At 50.7% G+C, this 23,679-nt stretch overlaps 1 protein-coding gene across 1 annotated transcript in view; it reads right to left on the bottom strand.

Annotated features, from left to right (window-relative positions):
* Positions 1-23,679, bottom strand: part of TG (thyroglobulin) — a 253,992-nt gene that overhangs the window by 178,081 nt on the left and 52,232 nt on the right. The window contains exons 23-28 of the mRNA XM_042924373.1: positions 21,082-21,252; positions 14,013-14,129; positions 13,352-13,467; positions 9,791-9,899; positions 4,721-4,912; positions 710-874 (exon numbers count right to left, since the gene is read on the bottom strand). Of these exons, the coding sequence (XP_042780307.1) occupies positions 710-874; positions 4,721-4,912; positions 9,791-9,899; positions 13,352-13,467; positions 14,013-14,129; positions 21,082-21,252 (870 nt within the window). The remainder of the gene's footprint in view (positions 1-709; positions 875-4,720; positions 4,913-9,790; positions 9,900-13,351; positions 13,468-14,012; positions 14,130-21,081; positions 21,253-23,679) is intronic.

The raw sequence follows: 23,679 nt of genomic DNA, 5'->3' as shown, positions 1-23,679 counted from the left end.
GTGCTTCTCCCGCTTCTCAAACTCAGCAGGCATAGCATGATCCTAGACAGCTGGTTAGAACAGACTCCTGGGGCCACCCTGGGGGTCCGGGGAGGGACCTGAGAACTTGTGTTTCTAAGGAGCTTCTGGTGATGCTGAGCCCGCCGGTCCTGACCGCACTGAGTCTTGGTGCTGTGGTCAGTCTCCAGCTCAGGACTCTTCCCTGAGGGACACCTGCCGAGAGGGCAGGGCTGGGGCAGGCAGAGAGGAGATCTGACTGGCCGCCTCGCTAATGCCTATCCCTGTGAGATGAGGGGGCGGGCAAATGATCTCAGAGCGACTTCCAGATCTAAGGCTTCTAGGCTTGTGGGAAAGGTTGGAAGGGCTTCTGAAAGAAAGAAGAGGAAGGCACGGGCCGGATGGTGATTTCTGTCAACGGAGCCCATGTGGGGGGGGGGGAAGGGGGCACAGTCTCTTGCACCCCTGTAATTCGAATGGGCAGTGTGGCTGGTACCGGGACCACCTGCAACAGGGTAGCCTCCCGACGGAGCCAGCCCCCCCCTCCAGCCACCCTGGGGTCTGCGAGTTTTATGCAGCATCTTTGGTCCAGTTTCTTTTCAGAAGGAGAAATTTCTGAGGGTACAAGGAGGGCTCTCAGGGGAGGGGCGGCGGACCTTGCTGCTGAGGAAAATTCCTTCTGAAGGAACGTAAGCCGAAGGCAGAGACTTACTCTCGAACTCCTGGCCTCCCAGCCGCAGTGCCGCCGGGCGGCTCCCCTGGTCGTACGTCACACCAGGACACGTGGCATTAGCCCGGGCTTCCGTGGGGTCCCTCCAGTCTTTGACGTTGCAAAGCAGGACGTCGGGGGAGCTCAGCAACCCGCAGATGAGGGGGCCTGCAGAGTCACGAGAGGGAAGAGAGGCTGACGTGATAGAGACAGGAAGGGCCCCCGCCCCCAGGGACTCACGTCTGTGCCCCGAGAGGCTTGGAGGATGGGGACAGGTAACAATTCCTCGGGAGCACAGAGGGACCCTGGAACTCAGGAGCCTGGTCTTCAACTGGGTTACTTTTCCCTGATAGGCCTGCAGTTGCCACAGGGCAAATTCCCCAAGGAAGAGCCACCAGTGCGACTGCCGAACTTTCCTTGTGCGTCAGAGGCCTTCTTCGTGGGCCAGCAGCAGTGACGACACCTCAACACCAGTGGGGGTCTCGGTGCCAGAATCCTCTGTCCTCCTCCTCTACCCCCACCGCATGCAGAGCTTTTTTCAGGCCTGGAGCAAATAAACAGCAGCCCCCCGCCACCCCTCACATACACACACGCACACACACGCATCAACCTTGAAGGGACTCAGATTCAAACTAAGGAACTATGAAAAACCAAGAGCCCTGCACCAACAGCACAAACTTCCCTATTAGGAAGTGAGCTCCTCGTCTCCGGAGGCATTCAAGCACAGGCTGTGTGCCCGCGTGTCCGGGACGTACAGGGAGATATCTCTAACTAGGGGAGGCACCAGACCATTTTGTCTTGAATATATAAATATCCGAAGTTTTATTTTTTTAATGTCTATTTATTTATTTTGAGGGATAGAGTGAGCACATGAGCAGGAGAGGAGCAGAGAAAGAGAAAGAGAGAGAGAGACAGAGAGAGAATCCCAAGCAGGCTCTGTGCTGTCAGTGCAGAGCCGGACGTGGGGCTCAGTCCCACGAACCGTGAGATCGTGACCAGAGCCGAATTCAAGAGACACTTAACGGAGACACCCAGGTGCCCCTATATATCATTTTGATAAATAATCCCATTAGGTAGTATAGTTGTTAAGATTCTCCTGAAAAAAAAAAAAAAAAAGGAAATACTCATTCCATAATGCCATTCCCCTCCTTATCCTCATTTCTACCCAAAGCCAGATAGCATTTCTAACTCATCTGTCACCAAATTTCCCCAAAGTAGATGCCTCAGACACCTGCCTTATGAATTTGATGTCCTGTCCTCCCCCCCCCCGCCCCCCACTGGCCACTTTTAACCTGCAGTTGCCAAAAAATCAGCAGCAGCAAGAACAGCAGGAGCCCCTCTGTGTAAAACACCACCTTCGAGGCCCTCTGACTGGTGGTTCTCAAACCAGGGGACTTCGACCGATCCGATCGACAGCACAGGGAGAGTTCTGAAAATGCTCGTTCCTCAGCACCAACCACAGGGTTTCTGACTCTGTAGGTGGGTAGGTAGGTTGTAGGTCTTGGAGGGGTGGGAGGTGGTGACATTTGGGCATTAGCATTTGTAAACAACACCACAGGTGATTCTGGTGCACGGATGGATTCTAGAAACCCTCGCCTCTTTAGCCCAGTTCATTCCACAGATGAGGAAGCAGAGGCATGGGAAAGGGGACTGGTTTTGCTAGCTACTGGGGAATAGCCAGCCGGCAGCGAGGGCCTGGGACCTCAGTGGGGGCCGGGAGGAGCCCGCTGAGGGCCCAGAGGAAGTCTGAGCACTAGGGCCGTCCTCTCACAAGCCAAGACGCAGACTCATGGGATTAAACAAGAGGCGGGTAGATTTTTCCTTCTGCTCGAGACCTTGGAATGCGAAACCCACGCAGCTTTGTCCTTTAGTGCTAAAGTGTCAACGAGATCTCCGTGTGTCTGAGACACGGGTGCCAGCTAGAGACTGGAAGTCCCTTTGCTGGTCACATACTGCCCGCTTCGGGTACACGCCCGTGTACCATGAGCCGCACGAGGCCCTCTGAGCCCCGCTTCCAAGAAGCCCCCACTGACATGTAGGTACAGAAGCCTCACGAATCGTCCTTACTAGTCAGTGGAAACAAAGCCACTGAGGCAGGGGGAAGGGGGGAATCCACCAGAAAGTTAAATGACTTTCCAGACCGCGGTAGCAGGATTCTGTTCCTGGCCATCGGCAGACCCAGCCAGCGCTTTCATAATTTAAAGCTCCAAATCTGCCCGTCGGGCAAGACTGGGGAAAACATCTGCCTTGATGTTTTATGTGTGTCTCGAGGAGAGCTTAACTCGCGGCGCTGTGAGGTGGTCGGTCAGCTGGGCATAAATCACGGATCACAGGTTACGCTTGGAGGAAAAAGCAGGCGAGCTGCTAGCCAGAAATGTCATGGAAAAAAGGATTTTGTGGGCTCACTGTTCCATGGAACACAATAATTCTTCCATATAGGATTCTAAGGAAAGCGAAACGAACCTTCCGACTTGAAAAACCATATGGGTGGGTGAGTAATGGAGCATCTGGGGAAATTGTGGTATCCTCGGAAAAGAAGGCAGAAGGCATCCTTGATTTGAACCGCAGTGTTTCCCACATACACGCGCTGACACACACGTCCATGCTTACACGTGTCTGTGTGGGTTTAATCTCTCTGTCTCTGCATATACTTTTGCTTACCTAAACACTAACACGAATGCACGTCATGTAATCACAGAGCATCGGGCCTAAAAGGAATTTTAGAATCTAACTTGGTCCAGTCCAGGCTCCTGCCCTACCACTGCGACACTTTCTCGTTCGGCCCCCGCAGACCGCAGGGAGCTAACCTCAGCGTTTTCAGCAAACACCCTGTTTGAACCCCGGGCAGCATTCAAGTCTGTTGACAAAACTCCTCCACGGGTCACCCCTCTGCACCACGGCTTCCGTGAGGCACCACCCTCCCGGGTCTCTTCCCTGCCGTCTGGCCACTAGTTCTCCGTCTTCTTTGAAGGTTCTCCCCATCATGTAGGTGTTCACCAGGGATCGGCCCCCATCACCCTTGATCTTCTCACCCCGGGCCCGCCTCCAAGGAAATCCCACCCATACCCACGGTTCTGATACCTCCTCGACACCGGGGACGCACGCCTTTCCATCTCCCGCCCTGACTCCCCCTCTGAGCTTTGGATCTTCGTCCCCAAAAGCTCAGTCCCACCTTGTGACTGTCTTAAAGGCGTTTCAAACCTAGCACAGTGTAAATGGGTTCATGACCTTCCCAAATCTCTGTCTCCCGTTACCAAACCCAACATCTCCCATCATTCACTACACAAGCAAGCTATCTAGGCGAGCAAGTTGGAGAGCCAAGAATGGTCCTCAATACTCATGTCCAAAGTCCTGTCGGTTTGCCTGCTATTGATACCTTGAATCTGTCCCCTTTTCTTCATCTCCACTGCTGTCCCCTCAGCCCAAGCTACCCCCTCTCACCTGGACGGCAGGGTGTAACTCCTCACCGAACTCCACATCTACTCCAACTCCCCATCTATCACCTTCTCAAGACAAAGTGTCAAAATTCGTATCTGATCATGGCATTCCTTTCCTTCACATTGTCATTAGCGGGGCACCTGGGTGGCTCAGTTGGTTAAGTGTCCAACTTCGGCTCAGGTCACGATCTCACAGTTCATGGGTTCGAGCCCCGCATCGGGCTCTGTGCTGACAGCTCGGAGCCTGGAGCCTGCTTCGGATTCAGAGTGTCTCCCTCTCTCTCTCTCTGTCTCTCTCTCTCTCTCTCTCTCTGTCCCTCCCCCACTCACACTCTCTCTCAAAAAAACATCGTTTTTAATTTTAAAAAAATACTTTCAAAGGCTTACAATTATTCCTCGAATCAAAACCACCTCTACTGAAGCCCGCGGGTCTGCCTAAGCTAAGCGGTCACCTCGTGCTGTGACTCCCCACGCCGTCTCCACGTGGTATATCCTGGCTTCCGCGACCCTGCGTATTCCTGTCAGACCCCGGGTCCTGGCACCGGAGGGCCCCCGTCCTCACTGCCACATTAGTTACCTCCTTGGACCTGCGCAAGGATGAAGCCATCACAGCACGAATCACGGTCGCACGCCAGAAGACAGAAGAGATGGGCCCCGGTCAGATCGGCTCCCGAGGCTGAGAACACGACGGCCCCGTAGGTTCCAGAGAGCGCGTTTTGGAAGCCCGTTGGCTTGAAGCTCTTCCGGCTTGTTGTGGTGAATTCTTGGCCTGGGGAAAAGGCAGAGAAAAGTTTTTTTCAAAGATCTGAAAACAGTTCGGAGTCCGCCACGGTTTACGGGTCACGTGACAACGGACCCTCCGTTTGGGCCCGGGGCAGCATCGAGTCCAAGATGCGACGCTCTCTGCGCCGCGAAACTTCTGGATTTCCCATGCGTGAAGGAGGGGGAGCCCAGCAGACCTGGACAGACGCCCCTCACATCTTGGAAGCGCTAGAGGGGATGCGCGGAGAAGTGACACCTATTATTGTTTCTACCATTACCAGCAAACATTTATTGAGCTCCAACTGTGCACACAGACACCGTGACACGTGATTTGCCTTCGCGACCTCACTTCGTCTTCACTGCCCTACGGGTGAGGTTCAGCGTGCCCTGCCCGCTACCACACGCGCTTCTGTGCTTCCAGCTCGGGCCGGGCGAGAAGCTGTGACGCTGAAGTCACATCGGTCGATCTACGGTTTTCCCGGCACGTCAAACGGCAGGTGCATACAGCACACGCAAACACAGCGGAGCGCGGCTGCAAGGAACACGGTAGGGTACGCAGCGCCTACCGGCCAACGTTCTTCCTCCGGCCACCGTCTCTGCCTCCGAAGCGACAATTCCAATTCTCCCCTCCCTAACTCGGCAGACTCCCCCCTTCCCTCCTCCCTCCCACATCAGGCTACGTGGCTCTTCTAGCATTTACTGAGGCGTCGCTCTGCGATGGATTCGATGTCTTTTTAAAAATTGTGCTAGCATTTTAAATAGGATTGTGATAGCTTCTGTCAGCCCTCAGCTAAAAATGGCAAGGTTTGGGTTTTGCCTGTCCCTCACTCCAGTTTTCCCATAAGCCCTGTTATTTTGAGAGCATCATTGTGCAAAGACGAGATTTTTCAGGGAGGGATATATATAGATCTACGGCCAAAATGTCTATCCTATTATTATGTCCCTTTCACACGTGAGGCAAGAGAGCCTGAACGAGTGAATGGTCCTGCCTGGGTTTACACAGCTGGTGGGTGGCAGACGGAAGGCCTTCCTCATCCTGACCTCCCCTCCACCCTGCCGTTCACAGGACTTAACCGACTCAGGCCCCCGGAAGTAGTGGAGAGGCTCAGAGTGAGGAACCCGGGAGCACAAGCCTTGGAATGAGACAGATTTGGGTGCAAATCCTTGTGGCACCTCAGAGCCTCAGCTTCCCCTTCTGTACAATGGGGATGACAGCGTGTCATCCTCCTGGATGTTGAGGGGATAAAAAGATAGACCATACATAAACGGGTTGAGCAACGGGTCTGCCACTTGGCTGATGCTCAGCATTTTCCAGGTCTCCAGAAGGCCACATCTTCTGCCCCCTCACATTGCTTCACTCCGCCCCTTCTGCCTGACCGCCCTGTCACTGGCTGAGCCTGAAAAGCCCCAGCCCCATCCTTGTCACCAAAACCCAGCCTCATTTCAAGGCCCCATCTCCCTGATTTTTACAGTTAGAATTCGTTTCTCCCTCCCTAGATCTCAAGGCTCCGTCATCCTTCACCCCGTATTTAAGCTACTCGAGACAGTGTCTGCTCCCGTAACCGGCTTGAGACTCCCCAGAGCCATTCCCTGCTGGCCAACCCTATAGCCGCCGGCCATACGTGACTATTTAAATGTCTATTTCAGTTCTCCAAAATTCATGTTGCAGTAGCCACATTCCAAGTGCCGGTGGCCACGTGTGGCCATTTTGGACAGCAAGGGTTTATAGAACATGCTCATCACTGAAGAAAGCCCCATGGGACCGTAGCCCTGGACTGTAGGGCCATCTCTCAGCCCCACCCCCGGTATCCGCCATATTGCCCGGCACCGGGGACCTCCTGCCCTGAGGTCTTCATGTAAGTGCCTCTTCTTCCTTCCGCCTCAGGTCTCCGTTCCAACGTCCTCTCCTCCGAGGCTCCTTCCCTGGCCAACCTCTAGCAATTAACGTTTTTCTTTCATTTCCTCTTTAAGTTGTCATAAAATATATGTCACATAAGATTGACCGTTGTAACCATCTTAAGTGGATACTTCGATGGCATTCGTACCTTCACACTGTTGTGCAATCATCACTCCCATGCGTCTCTATTATTTTGCCTCAGCCCAAAATGAAACTCTGCACCCATCCAACACTGACCGTCCATCCCCTCCCCCGTCCCTCGTAACCACTGTTCTACTTCCTGTCTCCGTGAACCTGACCGCCCTAGTAGCCCATGTCCGTGCCTGTCTTGACCCAGTGCCCTGTTTTATTTTCACGAAAGCGCTTAGAACCCTCGGAAATGATCTTATTGCTGGATCGATTCCTTCCCCAGTCATTCTGTCTGTTTTGTTCACAGCTGCGTCCACAGTGCCTGCCAAAGTACATATCCCGCCTCAGTAAATATTTACGAAAAGTGCCAGTGCCGAGCTGGTCCACACGAGGTCGAGTCCTAGACAACAGAGCAGGTCTGGGGGAAGTCTCAGAGCTGGAAGAGGTCATGCCCTGAAGTCCCAGGTTCCACCCTGACGCAGGGGCAAGGTGCTTCCTCTTTCTAGACCTCTTCTGTGAAACTAGGGAGTTGGGCTAGGCCATCTAGAAGGAACCTCTGAGCACTGTCTTCCTTCGATTCTGAAAGATCACATGGCTTCTCCCCCACGTTCCCAGCCACAGCTTTTAGGTGCATGGAGACAGAATGGTACTGGGAGATGGACCGAGGTGTCCCGTCTTCCAGGTCGCTTAGGGTCAGGTGTGTGAATGGATGTGCTTGCCTACCTACTAGGCACCACTGACACGGGAGGCTTTCAAAAGCCACGTATATCCCTCCTCAGCTGTGACATCTTACGCCCTTTACAGCACGCAAACTAAAGAAGTTGCTGAACATCCCTTCTGTGTTTGCTCTCCTAGGAAGCAGAATGTCTGTGTCTGTGCATTTCCTGCTTCAAAAAAAAAAAAAAAAGTAGGGGGCTCCTGGGTGGCTCAGTCGGTTAAACGTCCGACTTTGGCTCAGGTCGTGATCTCGCGGTTTGTGAGTTCGAGCCCCACGTCGGGCTCTGTGCTGACAGCTCAGAGCCTGGAGCCTGTTTCAGATTCTATGTCTCCCTCTCTCTCTGCCCCTCCCCCACTCATGTTCTGTCTCTCTCTCTCTCTCAAAAAAAAAAAAAAATAAACATAAAAAAAGTAAAACAAAACAAAACAAAAAAAGCAAGAAACACACTGATTTAGTTTGGCAACAAGGAAGAGTCTCCGTTTCCCTTGCAATCGGAGATGAGGAGAAAAAAAATAAGAACAAACACTTAGAAAGAAATACAATCACGTTAAAAAAAAATGTGATGAAACTCCAAGGGTTGGTTTTAAAGAACATTTTGGGGAGGGGTTACTTGTTTTATTTTGGTTGTCCTTTTTAGACAAAAATAAAGTCTCTATGTGCTGTTATTTTTTGTAATGGATAAAAAAAATAATTGGAATAAACACTGGGACAGGAATTCTAGTCCCCCCTGGCCACAGATGAGAGAAATCTCAGCTCTGCTGAACTCCACTCTCCCAGGGAGCCCTCCCCTAAGACAGGACGGAGGCATTAGGGGAAGGAAGGGCCAGAGGCAAAAAGCCACACGCACTTGTCTCTGCCATGGGCTGCAGACCGTGCGAGGCCAGCCGAGGCCTTGGGTCCGGACTGTGGCATCGTCTCCACGTTGCACAAGTCTGAAGCTGCTGGGAGCCAGGCCACCTGAGCTACGGATCTGCGAGAATGGCAGGCCTGCCACTCCCCAGTCCACCCCCAGATCCTCAGTCAGGCCCCCTGGGCCGCCTTCTGGTTTGTGCCCTTACCTCGGGTCATCAGGAAACGTGTCAGCAAGAACAAAGTCGGTCTGAGAAATCTGCACCTGCTATGGACCATGCTCTACCAGCACAGGTCACCTCACCCCAACCTTCCAATCTCCTCGCTTCACTTGTGACTCCTCCTCTGCCAGTGGAGAACTGGAGGCCCAGAACGTCAAGGACCTTGGCCACAGCAAGTAGGTGGCAGAGTGGGGTCAGCCCAGGCAGGCGAGCTCCAGTGCCCTCACCCTTAACCGAGTGAGGGAGGGCCCGGGGAGCAGGGGCCAGCCATGTGCCGCAGCTCATGGGGAGCCTAGCTGTGCCCAGGGCTCCCAGCCTCTCTTGGCCCTGATGGAGGCGAGCAGGACAGGGCAGAAGAGGGCGGGCTTCCCTGTCCCCGCTCTGTGAAGCCACGTAGGGGAATTCAGACACACTTGGGGTCTCACCCACTTCCCCAACTGATTAACAGTAAGACCTTGTGGAACTCTTTTAATCTCTCTGAGCCTCAGTCTCCTCATCTGTAAAACAGGGGCTATGATCCCTGTTTCGCTTTCCTGGAAGAATTTCTATGAAGGTGGATGTAACAAGTCTAGGGAAGTGAGCTGTAAACTGAGAGGATATGCCCTTGCTACTCGGCCTGAGGCCGGAGGACCAGGCCTCCCGAGAGCTTATTTGAAAGGCAGAATTACTGACTCAACATCTGCATTTTTACGAGCCCTCCAGGTAATATGCATGCGCCTGCAGCTGTAGGAGGCCCTGGTTGGTGAGGGAGACAGTCCTTGGAGGTTTTGGACCCTTGTGAGAAGGTCTGGTAACTTCTGGGGAGGGTGGAAACCAACGGGAAGGGAAGGCGTGAGAGGGGCAGCTGCAGGGAGCTCGGAGTCCACACCCCTGCTGGGGATGCTCCCCGCTCATCGCTCATCGACACCCCTTGTGTCTGCTCTGTGACTTAGTTCCTCACCTACGGAGGAAGCCTCCCCGTCCCCGACAGTGCGGTCCCCTCCCTGAACTCGCCCTGCCAGGAAGCGGCTCTAAACACGAGTGTCAAGTTAAACCACCCAGGCCCCAAACCACCTAGCTCAGCCAACCTACCCTTTTTCAAATACACAGCCGGAGAGTCAGGAGTCCCGTTCCTCACTGTCACCTGGCACCTAAGACTCCCGAAGCCGGTGGCCCCTGAGTTCCCCAGGGTGTCTTGATGCTGGAGATGGAAAGAGGATGCGTTATTATCCAGAGATGGTCACTGCAGTTCCACAAACATTCACCAAACTCTGACCGTGGCTAGGTGCTGGGGCTGCAAAGGTAAAAACAGACGATTCCTGCCTGTTAGTCTCTCCCCGTCTATTGGAGCACACCGATGCGGAAGCAGAAAATTCTGGCCCAGAGTGTTAGCTGCAAAGACACATGTAAGTCAAGAGGAGGTAATTACAGAAGTGGGAACGAGTAATTCTACTGAGAAAGGAGAGCTTGAAAACTTTCCCAGAACAAAAGTGAATCTGGGTGGGGTACTGACGTATGAGTAAGAGTTCATCAGTTGGAAATAAAAGAAGGGGGTTTTAAGCAAAGTAAGAGGCAGAAACGACGACAAAGAATTCTGTGGTGTTTTGGGGCTCCTGGTGGCTCTGTCGGTTAAGCCTCCGACTTCAGCTCAGGTCATGATCTCATGGTCTGGGAGTTCGAGCCCCGTGTGGGGCTCTGTGCAGACAGCTCGGAACCTGGAGCCTGCTTCCGATTCTGTGTCTCCTTCTCTCTCTGCCCCTCCCCCACTTGTGCTCTGTCTCTCTCTACTCAAAAATAAACAAACGTAATAAATAAATAAATAAATAAATAAATAAATAAATAAATAAATAAATAGAATTCTGTGGTGTTTTGAGGACTAGAGCCTGTGGTTCTTGGAGACTGTCAGTCTCGAGAGGGGGAATGGCGGGAGAGGACAGATGCAGAAGCATCCTTATGGGCACAGCTCGTGTCCAGTGAGGATCAAGGGAAGGTTTGTAAGCTTGGAAATGAGGTCAGACGTCCAAACGCCTTGCCATTCTCGCTAATCTCGGATCCCTCTTTCTGCCTGTTTCCAGAACTTCTGCTGGGGTTGGGGGGGCGGGGGGGGGGTGGCAGGATAAATCTGTTCTCATCAATTTGTGGTTTTTTTCCCAGGGTTCTGCCCCCCTCTCAGAGTTGCCTGAGTTTCCTGGCTGTGCGGTGGAGGGATGATGGCCTGGGGAGGGGAGCAGGGTCCCCGAGAGGGAAAGGGCCCTGCGCTCCTGAGAAGGGTGTGGGTGGCAGGTCCCAGACTGCAGGGCCCCCCGCCCCTGGAGGCGGTGGGGCGAGTGTGAGTTGGACGATACACCTGCAGCCTAGACCCAAACAAGGGGCTCCTGCCTTGGTAAAGGGTCCCTTGCACACCCCACACCTAACCCAGACACAAGGCTCCGAGGAGCCTGGCCCTGTGGCTGCAACACTGGGCAGCATAGACCGGCCAGGTCACTCCCCATCAATGACGACACCTGACCCCGTGTCTCGGGACAGCACCGAGAGCCCCGGGGCCCTGCAGGGGAGCCTGGAACGGCTGAGATGGCATTTCTTGCCTGCCCGTTAACAATACTAACAGCGGTGGTGACAGCTATTACAGTCACTGAGCTCTTACTCTGCGGCAGAAACTGTCGTGTGAGCTTCTCCACGTAGGACTTTACTCAATCCTCGCGATAACTGGGGTGCCATTACCACCCTGCATCATAGGCGAGGGCTCCGAGGAACCAAGGGGTGAAGGGCGGGAAGTCAGCAGTGGGGCTGGGACCCAAACCCGGGCAGCCAAGCTCCAGAGCCGCCTCCTAAAAACACTTCCTGCGAGAGGCTGTCTCTCGTGGGCTAAGGAGTTGGGGGGAGAGTTCATTCCTTTTTGGCTTTTTTAGTTTTATTTTTTAACGAGGAAGTGTTTTATTTCTTATTGACTAAAATCCATACTTGTCAGGGCATCGGAGGATCCAACGACTGATAATCTCCTACTCTGGCTCAGAGGAATGCGAGGTGCTTAGTAAGCACTCAATAGATGCTATCAGCTATCTTCTGCTATCACTAATAATTCTGCAAGCCGGGTCTGATCCCTGAGGGAGAGAGGAGTAGAATCTCCTTAGATCAGAGATGCCCAGGGACCTGGCAGCTAGCTGCCCAGGGAGCACCGTCACTGACTGTGACCTCAGGCCCCTCGACCACCAAGCGTCTCTGAGAGGTGTGGACAGAGGTGTCCCATTAGTAGGGTCGCTTTGACTCGGACCAGCCAAGGTGAGGGGACAGCACTTGGAAACCCCAGACAGCAATTAAATGCAGCCAGTCTGTACTGTCCCACAGCGTTGATGCCAGCGGGTCCTGGCCGACTATCACCAGTGTCCCAGCCTATCCTCCCTCCCCGCCCACCGGCCCCCATGTCCCCCTGATACATCTGAAGGCAGGTCTGGGCCATGATAGTGAAAAAAGTAATAAAGGCACGGCCATCCTCCCCAACATGCTTTAACCTTTAAACTCAAGGGATTTAACATTGCCTCCATTGCTGTGTGTATTGTGTTAGCTTCTCGAATCCTCACCAGAAGCCTGCGAGGTCAAGCCTCCGTGTTATAGATGAAGAGTTTGAGGTGAGGAACGTGCACGTGGCCTGACAGCCCCAAACGGACAAGGTTTGGGATTCAGTCTAAGACCCCTCCCTGCCTCCTCCCTAGATGCTGCAGATATAGACCTGGCTGGAGGCCTAAAATTCAGTGGTCCACCTTCCAAGCCCCTTCCTGCAATGTTGCTTATGAACACACACTCACACACCTGCACAGGGGCATGTGCTAAGGGCAGGCAATCCACCCGTGTCAGTGATGTCGCAAAACTGCTAACAAATCGACATGCCCTTTAAAAACGTGAAATGAATTACGTGCATCCACAGAATGGACTGGTAGGCTGCCATTAAAAAGAACAAGGTTCATTTTAAAGATGGAGAAAGTTAAACATTATGTGAGAAAATCAAGGTAGAAAAGAAGATGTAGTGTAAGATATTAACACGTAAGCAAACACAACAAGATGCTCATAAACATATAGAAATTTTCTGGAAGTTTCCATGAAAAACTGGACGGTAAAAATGGAGATTTGCATGTGGTTCGGAGCCAGCGTACCCTTCGGTCCTAATTCACAGTAACGGTGAAATTGCCAGCTTTGACCTACAGACACAGCAATTTCACGTGGTTCTAACTAATATTTAACATTTTTCTTTCTTAAGCTATAATCATATTTTACTTCTACAATGGAAAGGAATGCTGGGGTCCGGGACTCAGAGAGACAGAGGGGACTTAGGGCTCTGGACAACGTCCCTTCACGCCCAGTGCCCAAGCTGCCAGTGGGTAACAGAAGGGGGTGCTCATTGACAATCCCTCCGACCCATTTGTTAGGAAACGATTCTGCTCAGACGGACACTCCTCGGGACAGCTTCATCCCGAGCCATCACTGGTCCACCGGGGGATTTTTCCCAAGTCTCATCACTTTGAAGAAATGGACGCAACACGGGGTCAGCTGCTGACAGTCTCATTCCACCACCTGACCAGCCTGGTGTCCATTCAATCAGAGCATGTCTGACACAGAAAGGGCGAGACGCAGAACCCCCACACAGCTGCCATGCCTCACCTGAGCAGACGTTGTGCAGGCCATGTGGTTATTTGTCCAAGCATAGAAATCACACAAGACTTCTGACCCCGCTGTGGACACCGCAAGGAAGCTGCAGGCTTCATCCAGCGCACAGTCTGCAAGCACCACGGGACAGTCAGCGTGCCTGTCTCTCTCAGGTGATGCTGAGGGCAGGTGGACACATACCCCCCCCCACCGCCCCCAACACACCCCAACACACACACACACACACACACACACACACACACACTCATCCGTAACATGGACTTCAACGACCTTCAGAGACTGTAGGGTTATGAGATAATCCTTGTAAACATACATGCTCGATAAACACCATTGCTGTTATCACCCCTTTCTGGCCATGACATTGGTACAGACAGACGGCTCTCCTGACCCGGACAAATAACTCTACAAGGAACCGATGTCCGTCATTTCTGCTCCCTTACATTTAGCACAGCCATGTTCTCAGGACGTAGTATATGCATTATAAACTCTGAGGTGAAACTACGAATTGAATATACACTTGGGGAATCGACCCATTTACCAAATGTCTTGAGAAAGTGTATTTTCTCATTACAGTTTCAGTGGTTTTATTTGATTTGTCTTTCCCAGGTCAGCACAGAGTATTTTCCCACACGCCCGGCTCCCCAGCACCCCTTACCTGTCAAGCATTGTGTCAGTGGAGACTCAGAACCAGGGACTCTGGACCTGCCCGCCACAGTGACATCCGCACGGAAGGTCACCTTAGATTCTGGAGCCTTCTCAAATTTCTGCATCACTGAAAGGAAAGCAGAATGATGACATTGGACTCTGAAAGGCAGAAGGCGTCTCTACAGAGAAGCCAGGAAGAGTGCCAGGCCAAGAAATCACGTCTGTGTGCCTGTCTCATTCACAGTGCTTGGTCACACAAATGTCCCTAGGAGAGGAATTCCCTTTGAAAATAGTTCCAGCATGCTGCCTCATATCTGATGCAGAAAGCTATGTATTTTCATGTCTCCTTTTGCAACCTCATTGTCAGGAGGTAAGGAGAAATTTTAATATTATGCTAGTCCTTACCACTCATTTTCAATATAAATTCTATCTAAATTTATATTTTCAAGAATTCAATATAAATTCTATCTAAATTTATATTTTCCTGTCTTGATCTTTGAGTGCAAATTTTCTTATAATTATGCTATTGAAAGTTTTCCTTCCAGAAAACAATTTTTACTTCTTTCTGGAAAGAGGTAAGTTATCTTTTTTTTTTTAATGTTTGTTTATTTTTGAGAGAGACAGAGACAGAATGCGAGTGGGTTAGGGGCAGAAAGAGAGGGAGACACAGAATCCAAAGCAGGCTCCAGGCTTCGAGCTTTTAGCACAGAGCCCAACACGGGGCTCGAACCCACGAAGTGCGAGATCATGACCTGAGCCGAAGTCAGACGCTCAACCGACTGAGCCACCCAGGCACCCCAGAGGTAAGTTATCTTTTAAAAGACAAATAACACAGGCACATGTGGGTTCATGTAAATCTGAAGACGTGACACGTGGCTCAGGCGTTTTCATGATAGTAGGTGTTTAAGTGACATACTAGCATCTGTTTTTCTAGCTACCATCAACATGCCTGAATTCTCCACTAGGAATGACACAGTCACATGCTCCTGGAGCTAAACAGGGGAGAAGAAATAAATATAAGATCTCAAGGCGATGAGACGCGGAACACATTCTTGACCCAGCAAAAAAGCACTGCAGATAACTCTCCGGGAATGAGACTCATTTCCAAAACCAAAAATGCCCAGAGGTGTCAGCGTTTTGCAAATAACTCTCAGAAACCAAGCCTCAAAGTAGACCAGTATTAATTTTTTGCAGACATAATTCTAAACGTACAAAAGCACCCATTCTCTTACTTATCTGTTGCTTTATAAAACAGACCTGTGTCTAGATGGGTTTTTATCACGTCAATAAATTCAAGACCACCCAGCAACCTTTTTTCCGTTTTCGTAATAAATGCAGGAAAAAAAAAAGTTTATTGCTTTTGGGATAAAGTCGGGAGAAGGGGATACTAATATAAGAGACACAGCATGTTTTAAACCTTCACAAATTCTGATGCAGAAAATAATTCTGATTTTACAAGGTAGTCCTTCCGTGTTGATCACTCAAGTTGCCAAGTTCATGTGCTTGGCCCATAGTCAACTCCTCTGCTCTCCTCTCTTTCTCTCTTTTGTCTGTGTTTACACCCCTTGGTTATCTTGTTTGTAGAGACTGCAGGCTCCGGTCCAGCAAACACCACACAATATTCAGCCCTTTGTCCCTCAGGTGTAACTGGCACGGACAGATACTCCCAACATTGCAGGAGACTAAACAAAACTTGACAGGTCTCTCAATTTCCAGCTGAAGTCTTCCCAGAGGCTGAAAACGCAGTCACTTTAGCACTCCAGGTAGACAATCTGCTGGCTTCCGCAAAAGGGACCCTTCAGGGATGAAGGTCTCTTCACACTAGAGCATTCGGTGAGGAAGCTCATTGCCAAACAGAACAGAAACAATCCATGCACTAAGTTGCCAATAATTCCATAGAATACGGAGTTAGCTGGCAAATTTTTAGACATTCTATTGGTACAATTTCCCACCTGCCAAGTTTTGACTTAGCAGATATTTACAAATGTCTTGGAAAGCATAGAGGGTCAACACGAGAGCCATTATATGTGATCATGGCTACGCGTCCGTCTCTTTCCAAGACAAGGACAATGTTCTGGGAGTACGTGAACACCTCCTAGCTGGGACTGTGACAGAAACATGAGTTTCTTGTTTATTGGGTGGATGCACTGATGAACAGATGACTGCCAAGACCACCGCAACGCCCGAAAACCTGGAGAGAACCCTATGGAGACGACACCACCCCAACAGCAGCTGATACCTCTGGGCACCTGACGTGCGATATGGAATCTCTGGTGCGGGTCAACGAAAAGCAGTATTAGAAAACTGGGTCTAGACCTCTCTGACCTCAGCCGTAGCAATCTCTTACTCGACACATCCCCAAAGGCAAGGGAATTAAAAGCAAAAATGAATTACTGGGATCTTATGAAGATAAAAAGCTTCTGCACAGCAAAGGAAACAACCAACAAAACTAAAAGGCAACCAATGGAATGGGAAAAGATATTTGCAAATGACATATCAGACAAAGGGCTAGTATCCAAAATCTATAAAGAGCTCACCAAACTCCACACCCAAAAATCAAATAACCCAGTGAAGAAATGGGCAGAAAACATGAATAGACACTTCTCTAAAGAAGACATCCGGATGGCCAACAGGCACATGAAAAGATGCTCAACGTTGCTCCTCATCAGGGAAATACAAATCAAAACCACACTCAGATATCACCTCACACCAGTCAGAGTGGCCAAAATGAACAAATCAGGAGACTATAGATGCTGGAGAGGATGTGGAGAAACGGGAACCCTCTTGCACTGTTGGTGGGAATGCAAACTGGTGCAGCCACTCTGGAAAACAGTGTGGAGGTTCCTCAAAAAATTAAAAATAGACCTACCCTACGACCCAGCAATAGCACTGCTAGGAATTGACCCAAGGGATACAGGAGTACTGATGCATAGGGGCACTTGTACCCCAATGTTTATAGCAGCACTCTCAACAATAGCCAAATTATGGAAAGAGCCTAAATGTCCATCAACTGATGAATGGATAAAGAAATTGTTGTTTATATACACAATGGAATACTATGTGGCAGTGAGAAAGAATGAAATATGGCCCTTTGAAGCAACGTGGATGGAACTGGAGAGTGTGATGCTAAGTGAAATAAGCCATACAGAGAAAGACAGATACCATATGGTTTCACTCTTATGTGGATCCGGAGAAACTTAACAGAAACCCATGGGGGAGGGGAAGGAAAAAAAAAAAAAGAGGTTAGAGTGGGAGAGAGCTAAAGCATAAGAGACTTTTAAAAACTGAGAACAAACTGAGGGTTGATGGGGGGTGGGAGGGAGGGGAGGGTGGGTGATGGGTATTGAGGAGGGCACCTTTTGGGATGACCACTGGGTGTTGTATGGAAACCAATTTGACAGTAAATTTCATATATTGAAAAAAAAAATTAAAAAAAATGAAAAAAAAAATCCCACCCTATTACCGGAGCACTAAAAAAAAAAAAAAAAGAAAACTGGGTCTAGAATTAAAGGAAGGGGAGCTTACAATATTTCCAGGGGCCAAGGTCAGCGAGTAAACCACTAACTCCGTAGGTAAACTAAGGGTTTGCCGCAGGCAGTATAGAGAAGATGGAGGGGACCGCCCGGAAGAGACAAGGCAGGCAGTGCTGGCTCTGGAGTCGGCCCCCGTCCAAGTCCTTTCGCCACCACCCCTCATCGGCCCTGTGTCCTGGGGCACATTTCAATCTCTGAGAGCCCGGTTGTGTGGTTGCAGGGATTAAATAGAAGAACGTGGAAAACCTGGTATATAACAATTCAGTAAGTGACAAGTCCCTTTGCCCGCCCGCCCCCCACCCCCACCCCGACAAGGACACCTGCCTAAGTGCCAGGGCTTGTGAAACTGGCTACAGGACTTCTGGTGGCAGGAGAGTCCCCTTCCCTGATCACATTTAGGAAGGAATTTCAAACAGGCCCAGATAATAACAGCAATTCATTCATTCTGTCAACAAGCACCAGCCACTCTGGAATAGAACAGGAAGGTACCACTCTAGCCCCAAAGGATGATATTATCTGAATATCCGATGATATTATACTATCCAAAGGAGGCTAGAATCCGGAGAGGAGAGTGAGGTATGCAATTTTATTTTACTCCGAGAGCAATGCAGAACCACTGAAAGGTGGAGAGGGGCATTGCATAAACGGAATTGCCTTTTATTTTTATTCTTCTTAATGTTTATTTAATTTTGAGAGAGAGAAAGAGAGAGAGAGAGAGAGAGACAGAGTGCCACAGAGAGGGAGGGAGAGAGAAGATCCAAAGTGGGCTGTGTTGACAGGAGACAGCCCAATGTGGGTGGGACTCAAACCCACAAACCACGAGATCATGACCTGAGCCGAAGTCGGACACTTAGCTGACTGAGCCACTCAGGTGCCCCCAGAATTGCCTTTTAGAATAATTGTTGCAAAGCATTGCAGAAAAATGGCTGCGGGGGGGCCACCCTGGGGCAAGAGGACAAGGTAGGGGAGGTGACAGCATAATCCCTGTAGGGGGAAACCCAGGCCCGGACAAAGCGGGTGGAAAGGGCACCAGTCTCCCCCAGGGATACAGCTGACCTCTATACCCTTTGTTTTTTTTCTGGAAGATAAATGCCTCAAAATTAGGACTGCAATTCCACTCTCAAAGAGGAAGCTCCCCTCAAAAGCAAGCCGATTGGATTCCTAGAAGAGGCTTTTGACATGCCAGTCGGGACCCAGCTTAACATGGAAATCCTTCTGAAAATCCAGAGAGGGAGCAGTAAACTCCCTCCGAGCTTTGCATAAGAAGCCCGAGACTCCAAGACTCCAAGGTCCAATCTGGAGGCTATTCATCAGCCAGAGCCTCGGGGAGGCATCATGGAAGCTGGCAAGGCTAAGCTCTTCCTCATTAATGCTTCTGGTGCTACTGATGACACTGTCCTTTCTGCTCTGGGCGGGGGGAGGCGCGGGGGGGGGGGGGGGGGACTAGGGGCTGAACAAAGGATCTAAGGCTTTGCGAAATGCAGATTACAATCCTGGCAGCTGAGGCGGTGACAGGGAAGCAAAGAGGAGGGGAGTGAAAATGCAAGCACTCCTGTGCTAATCCCAGATGACCCAGAGTCACCAGGGCCTAGCAAACGGCTCTCCCCGCCTCTCCCTCATTTGTGATGGGCAGGTAAGATCGGCCTGCCTTGTGGCCTAAGGCACCTTCCAGCTTTAACTCCCCTGATTGCAGTTTCTGCCCAAGAAAAGGAATATTGGAAAAAATAATTAGACTCTCCTTGGATTTGCAGTTTATCCACAGGGACGCGCGCACACACACACACACACACACACACACACACACACAAAAGTCCTTGAGAATCTTCAGCGCTTTGCCAGAGAAGGAAATGATTGTTCTGAGCGTTAGAAAATGAAAATGTCTCAGGACGCCTGGGTGGCGCAGTCGGTTAAGCGTCCGACTCCTGGTGGCGGCTCAGGTCCTGATCTCACAGCTCGTGAGTTCGAGCCCCACATCCGGCTCTGCACTGACAGTGCGGAGCCTGCTTGAGATTCTCTCTCCATCCCTCTCTTTCTCTCTCACTCACTCTCCCAAAAAATAAACATTAAAAAAGAAAATGAAAATGTCCCTCTTGGATTTTCTCGAGTGTTGTATGTGATTCACTGCACCTGCTTCCCTAGAGAGCAGATAGGCTACGTGTGCAAGTGTGTGCGTGTGAGGTGTGTGTACAAGTGTGCGTGTGCATGTGTGCAGGTGTGTGCTTAATGAGGAAGCAGATAAATCCAGGTAGAAGCAGATCAGTGTCATGGAAAGAATGGGTTTGGGGGTCAGGTACACGCTGGCTCACGTTCTAGGGATGTTATATCCTGACTAATAAGTCGCTTAGACATTCACGCCTCTGTTTCCTCAGCTAAATAATTGGGGATAATAATATCTACCCCTCAGACCCACTGTGAAGTTCACCCATGACTGCTTGTCTAAAATTTCCGCACGGGGGCCTGGCACGTAGTAAGTCCGTGCACATCAGGTCCTCTCCTCACACGGAAACCTGAGAGACCCCGGCCACCGGCACCAGCTCCGCCTGGTCAAGGTTACAAAGGTAAGCCAGACCCCAGGCAGGAAGGCAACTAACTCTACGGAAAGGTAGGGCAGGGTCCTGAAGACTTAGGTCAGAATTAAAGGCACTTACAGGCTGTCTCCGCCTGCTCCTTGATTAACCGGAATCTCCTCCTTGTCCTGAAACATTGATTACCTCTTCCTGTCATGTCACCCCTAACACACCGACCCCCCTGCAAGGCAGGCATTAACAGCCCCATTCAGCAGATGAGGAAACTCTTGAAGGTGAGTGGCTTGCTCAGACGACATAGCTAATGGAGGGCACCATTGAGATTAAACTAGTCCTGACCCCACTCCCATCCCACCGAGCGCTCTACGACAGGTATCGATCGGTTCACCCAGGACTTTCCCACCCATCACCTCGTTGAAGAGCTGTGCCCGGCACAGGGTGGGGCTCAGTGGAGGCTGGTTGTCCTCCTAGGATGGTTTTGTTGACCCTGACATTGTCCCAGGAGGCAGGCAGGAGGCTGCTGGGGTGACTGAGGATCAGAGAGAGGTTGAGCAATTTGCTCTGGGTCACCCAGCAGGTAAGTTACAGAATCAGGACCAGCACTCGGGTCTTCCTACAACATCCAGCTGAGAGAGAAAAGCTGACCAGCTTTGCAGAGGCACAGCACCCACAGGAAAAGAAAACTCAGCTCGTGAATTATTTTAAAATTCATGGCTCACACACACTGAAGTATTTAGGGGTGAGGTTGCATGATGTCTGAAATTTGCTTTCCAAGGATCAAAAATAGAGAGGGAGAGAAAGAAAAGAAAAAGGAAGTGGAAAATGCTAACTTTTTTTGGATCTAGGTAACAGGTATTTATTTATTCATCTTACTATTCTTTCGACTCCCACGTAGATTAAAAATTTGCAAAATAAAATGTTGGAGACAAATGCATCTCCTACTTCTCTCCCTTTCTAGAAAGCCCTTGAGAGCACATGCCCTCTCCCCAGGTACACGGCTGATATAACTCCCAGCACATACTCAGACACTGGGATTCCGAGAGCGGGGCCTCCGTTTCCAACCACAGCAGCCTCCGTCCCTCGCTGTCCACGCAGAAGGCCCTCCCGCTGCCCCTGTCCCTCTGGCTGGCTCGGTACTGGCCGTCCTGGTCGCACTGCAAGCCCGCCTCACTCTTCTGACAGTCGGTGACACCTGAAGTGGAGAGACAGATGTACCATCACCGACGTGCTTCTGGGACCCCTCCCCTCGGGGCCCCCAGACTGCCTGTAGTTGACATCACATGTCCAAGTGTCTGATGCAGACACTCTCCAGAGTCAAACTCTTCAGGGTTCCCACCCTTTGGTCAAAGGATCTTGTCCAGGCCCCCTGTTGGGCCACTAAGACCCTGCGATCTGGCTCCACCTGTCTCACTCCATGCGCTCTGTGTCTCCACAGGGCACACGGCATTCAGTGCCCGGGGCACTCCCTCTTGCGGATACCGGACACCACACCCCAAACACAGGCTCTGCTCCTGGGGCTCCACCTCCTGGCGCTCATTCTCCTCCAGCTTCAATGGGTTACCCCTTCACTGCCTATCAGCCCTCCCCTCAGTCCTCACTTCCTCAGGGAAGCCCCAGGCTTCCGACATCCCACTGTTACACACTCCCAGCCACCCACACCTCTCCTCGCTGCTGGACCGTGGTTATTATTTCCATCTGTCCGTGTGAATGAACTATCCGCCTCCCCCTCAGTAGAAGCTCCAGGCCAGCAGGGACCTGATCTGGTTTTGTCCCTTATTGGATCCCAGTGCCTGGCTCAGGGTCTGACACAGGACACGAGCTCCCGCACTGCAATACCGGGATTTGTAGCAAGAAATATATATTTGGTCTTCCTCTCATTTCCGGCACAAAGCCCCTTAAATCTCCTGGCATTTCCTAAGTGGTGAAAGAGACAAAGGTGTCTTTTGTTACAGTATAGAGGTCACTTTGGGATGGCTCTTAAGGATGGAGGCTGATTGCCAGGAGAAGCAACTATGTGATTACGCCACTGAAGCTTTCGGTCCCTCTCCCTGACCTCCAATCACCAACGGCCAATGATTTAATCAAGCTTGCCTATGTAATGGAACGTCCATAAAACCCCAAAAGGATGGGGCTCTGAGAGCTTCCGGGTCGGTGAACACGTGAGAGGTGGGGGAGAGCGATGCACCTAGAGAGGCATGGGAGCTCCGCCCCTTTCCCCCCCCACCATGCCCCGTGCATCTCTTACCTGTTCCTCGGTCATATCCTGTTATAATAAACTGGTAACTTCGGTGAGTTCTTGGAGGCGATCTAGCAAATTAGTCACACCCAAGGAGGAGACCATGGGAACCTCTGACTTATACTCAGCTGGTCGGAAGTACAGGTAACAATCTAGACATAGGACCGGTGCCCGAGGGGGTTGTTGGAACGTCCAGTGTGTAACTTGTTCCTCAGAAGCACAGGTAGTAACCTGGACTTTCGATTGGGGATGGGGGCAGTGGGGTCTCAACCTGTGGGATCTGGTACTATCTCTGAGAGGATCATGTCCAGATTGCTTGTTGCTGGTCTAGGGAAACTACCCCCTACACACACACACACACACACACACACACACACACACACACACACCCTGGAATTGGGTACCGGAACCTCCCCCAAACAACCCAGTCAATAAATACTACCTGAATCCATGGATGAATACCTCTATTCACAGCCTTCAGCTATTTCTTCTGCCCAGAAGCCCCTTCTCCACCTGCCCCATGGCTAATCCCCACTTGTCCTTCAAGACGCAGTGCTAGCTACTACAAGATCATATAACATACATGTCCATTATATTATTAATTACACACATCATATTATTAATCAAACGTTATGTTCTTTTCCTATCAGACTCTAAACTCCCTGAGGACAAGGAAATTACCATCACTTGTCTCCTATATACCCAGTAAAAACTTGGCACAAAAAAAGAGTGCTTAATACATTTTTGATGAATGATACCGAAAGAGAATGTCTTGACATGGTTCTCCAGGGCTGGGAAGTAGGTTCAAAAATGTTCTTTCATGGCAGCCCAGAGACTTGAGAACATCTAATTTTCTATATAGTAAGACTATTAGTTATAGGACTAACCATTGATTAATTACAACATTTAGTAGAGAGATTACAAAGGCTACTTTAAAAATCTTTTTTTATGTTTATTTATTTTTGAGACAGAGGGACACAGAGCATGAGTTGGGGAGGGGCAGAGAGGGAGGGAGACACGGAATCTGAAGCAGGCTCCAGGCTCTGAGCTGTCAGCAGAGAGCCTGATGCAGGGCTCGAACTCGTGAACTACGAGATCATGACCTGAGCCGAAGTCGGACGCTTAGCTGACTGAGCCACCCAGGCACCCGGAGGAATTGAGATTCTAACAGCTATCCTAACACCAAAAGGAAACCGAGGAAATACTGTAATCACTCGGCATCACTTAAAGCTTGGCAGACTCTCCCGCCTCGTGCTTCTTTCCCATGATTCCATCTGAGAACACAGACCAGGTAAGACAATGAGCAGAACGATGACGCTGACAGTCCTGGAGGCATTCTTAGATACACACATACACAACGGCATAGACTCTACCCCTGACTCT

Source organism: Panthera leo, chromosome F2 (assembly GCF_018350215.1).
Source record: "Panthera leo isolate Ple1 chromosome F2, P.leo_Ple1_pat1.1, whole genome shotgun sequence".
In the NCBI taxonomy this organism is placed as follows: domain Eukaryota; kingdom Metazoa; phylum Chordata; class Mammalia; order Carnivora; family Felidae; genus Panthera; species Panthera leo.
This window is presented reverse-complemented; position numbering and strand designations above follow the sequence as displayed.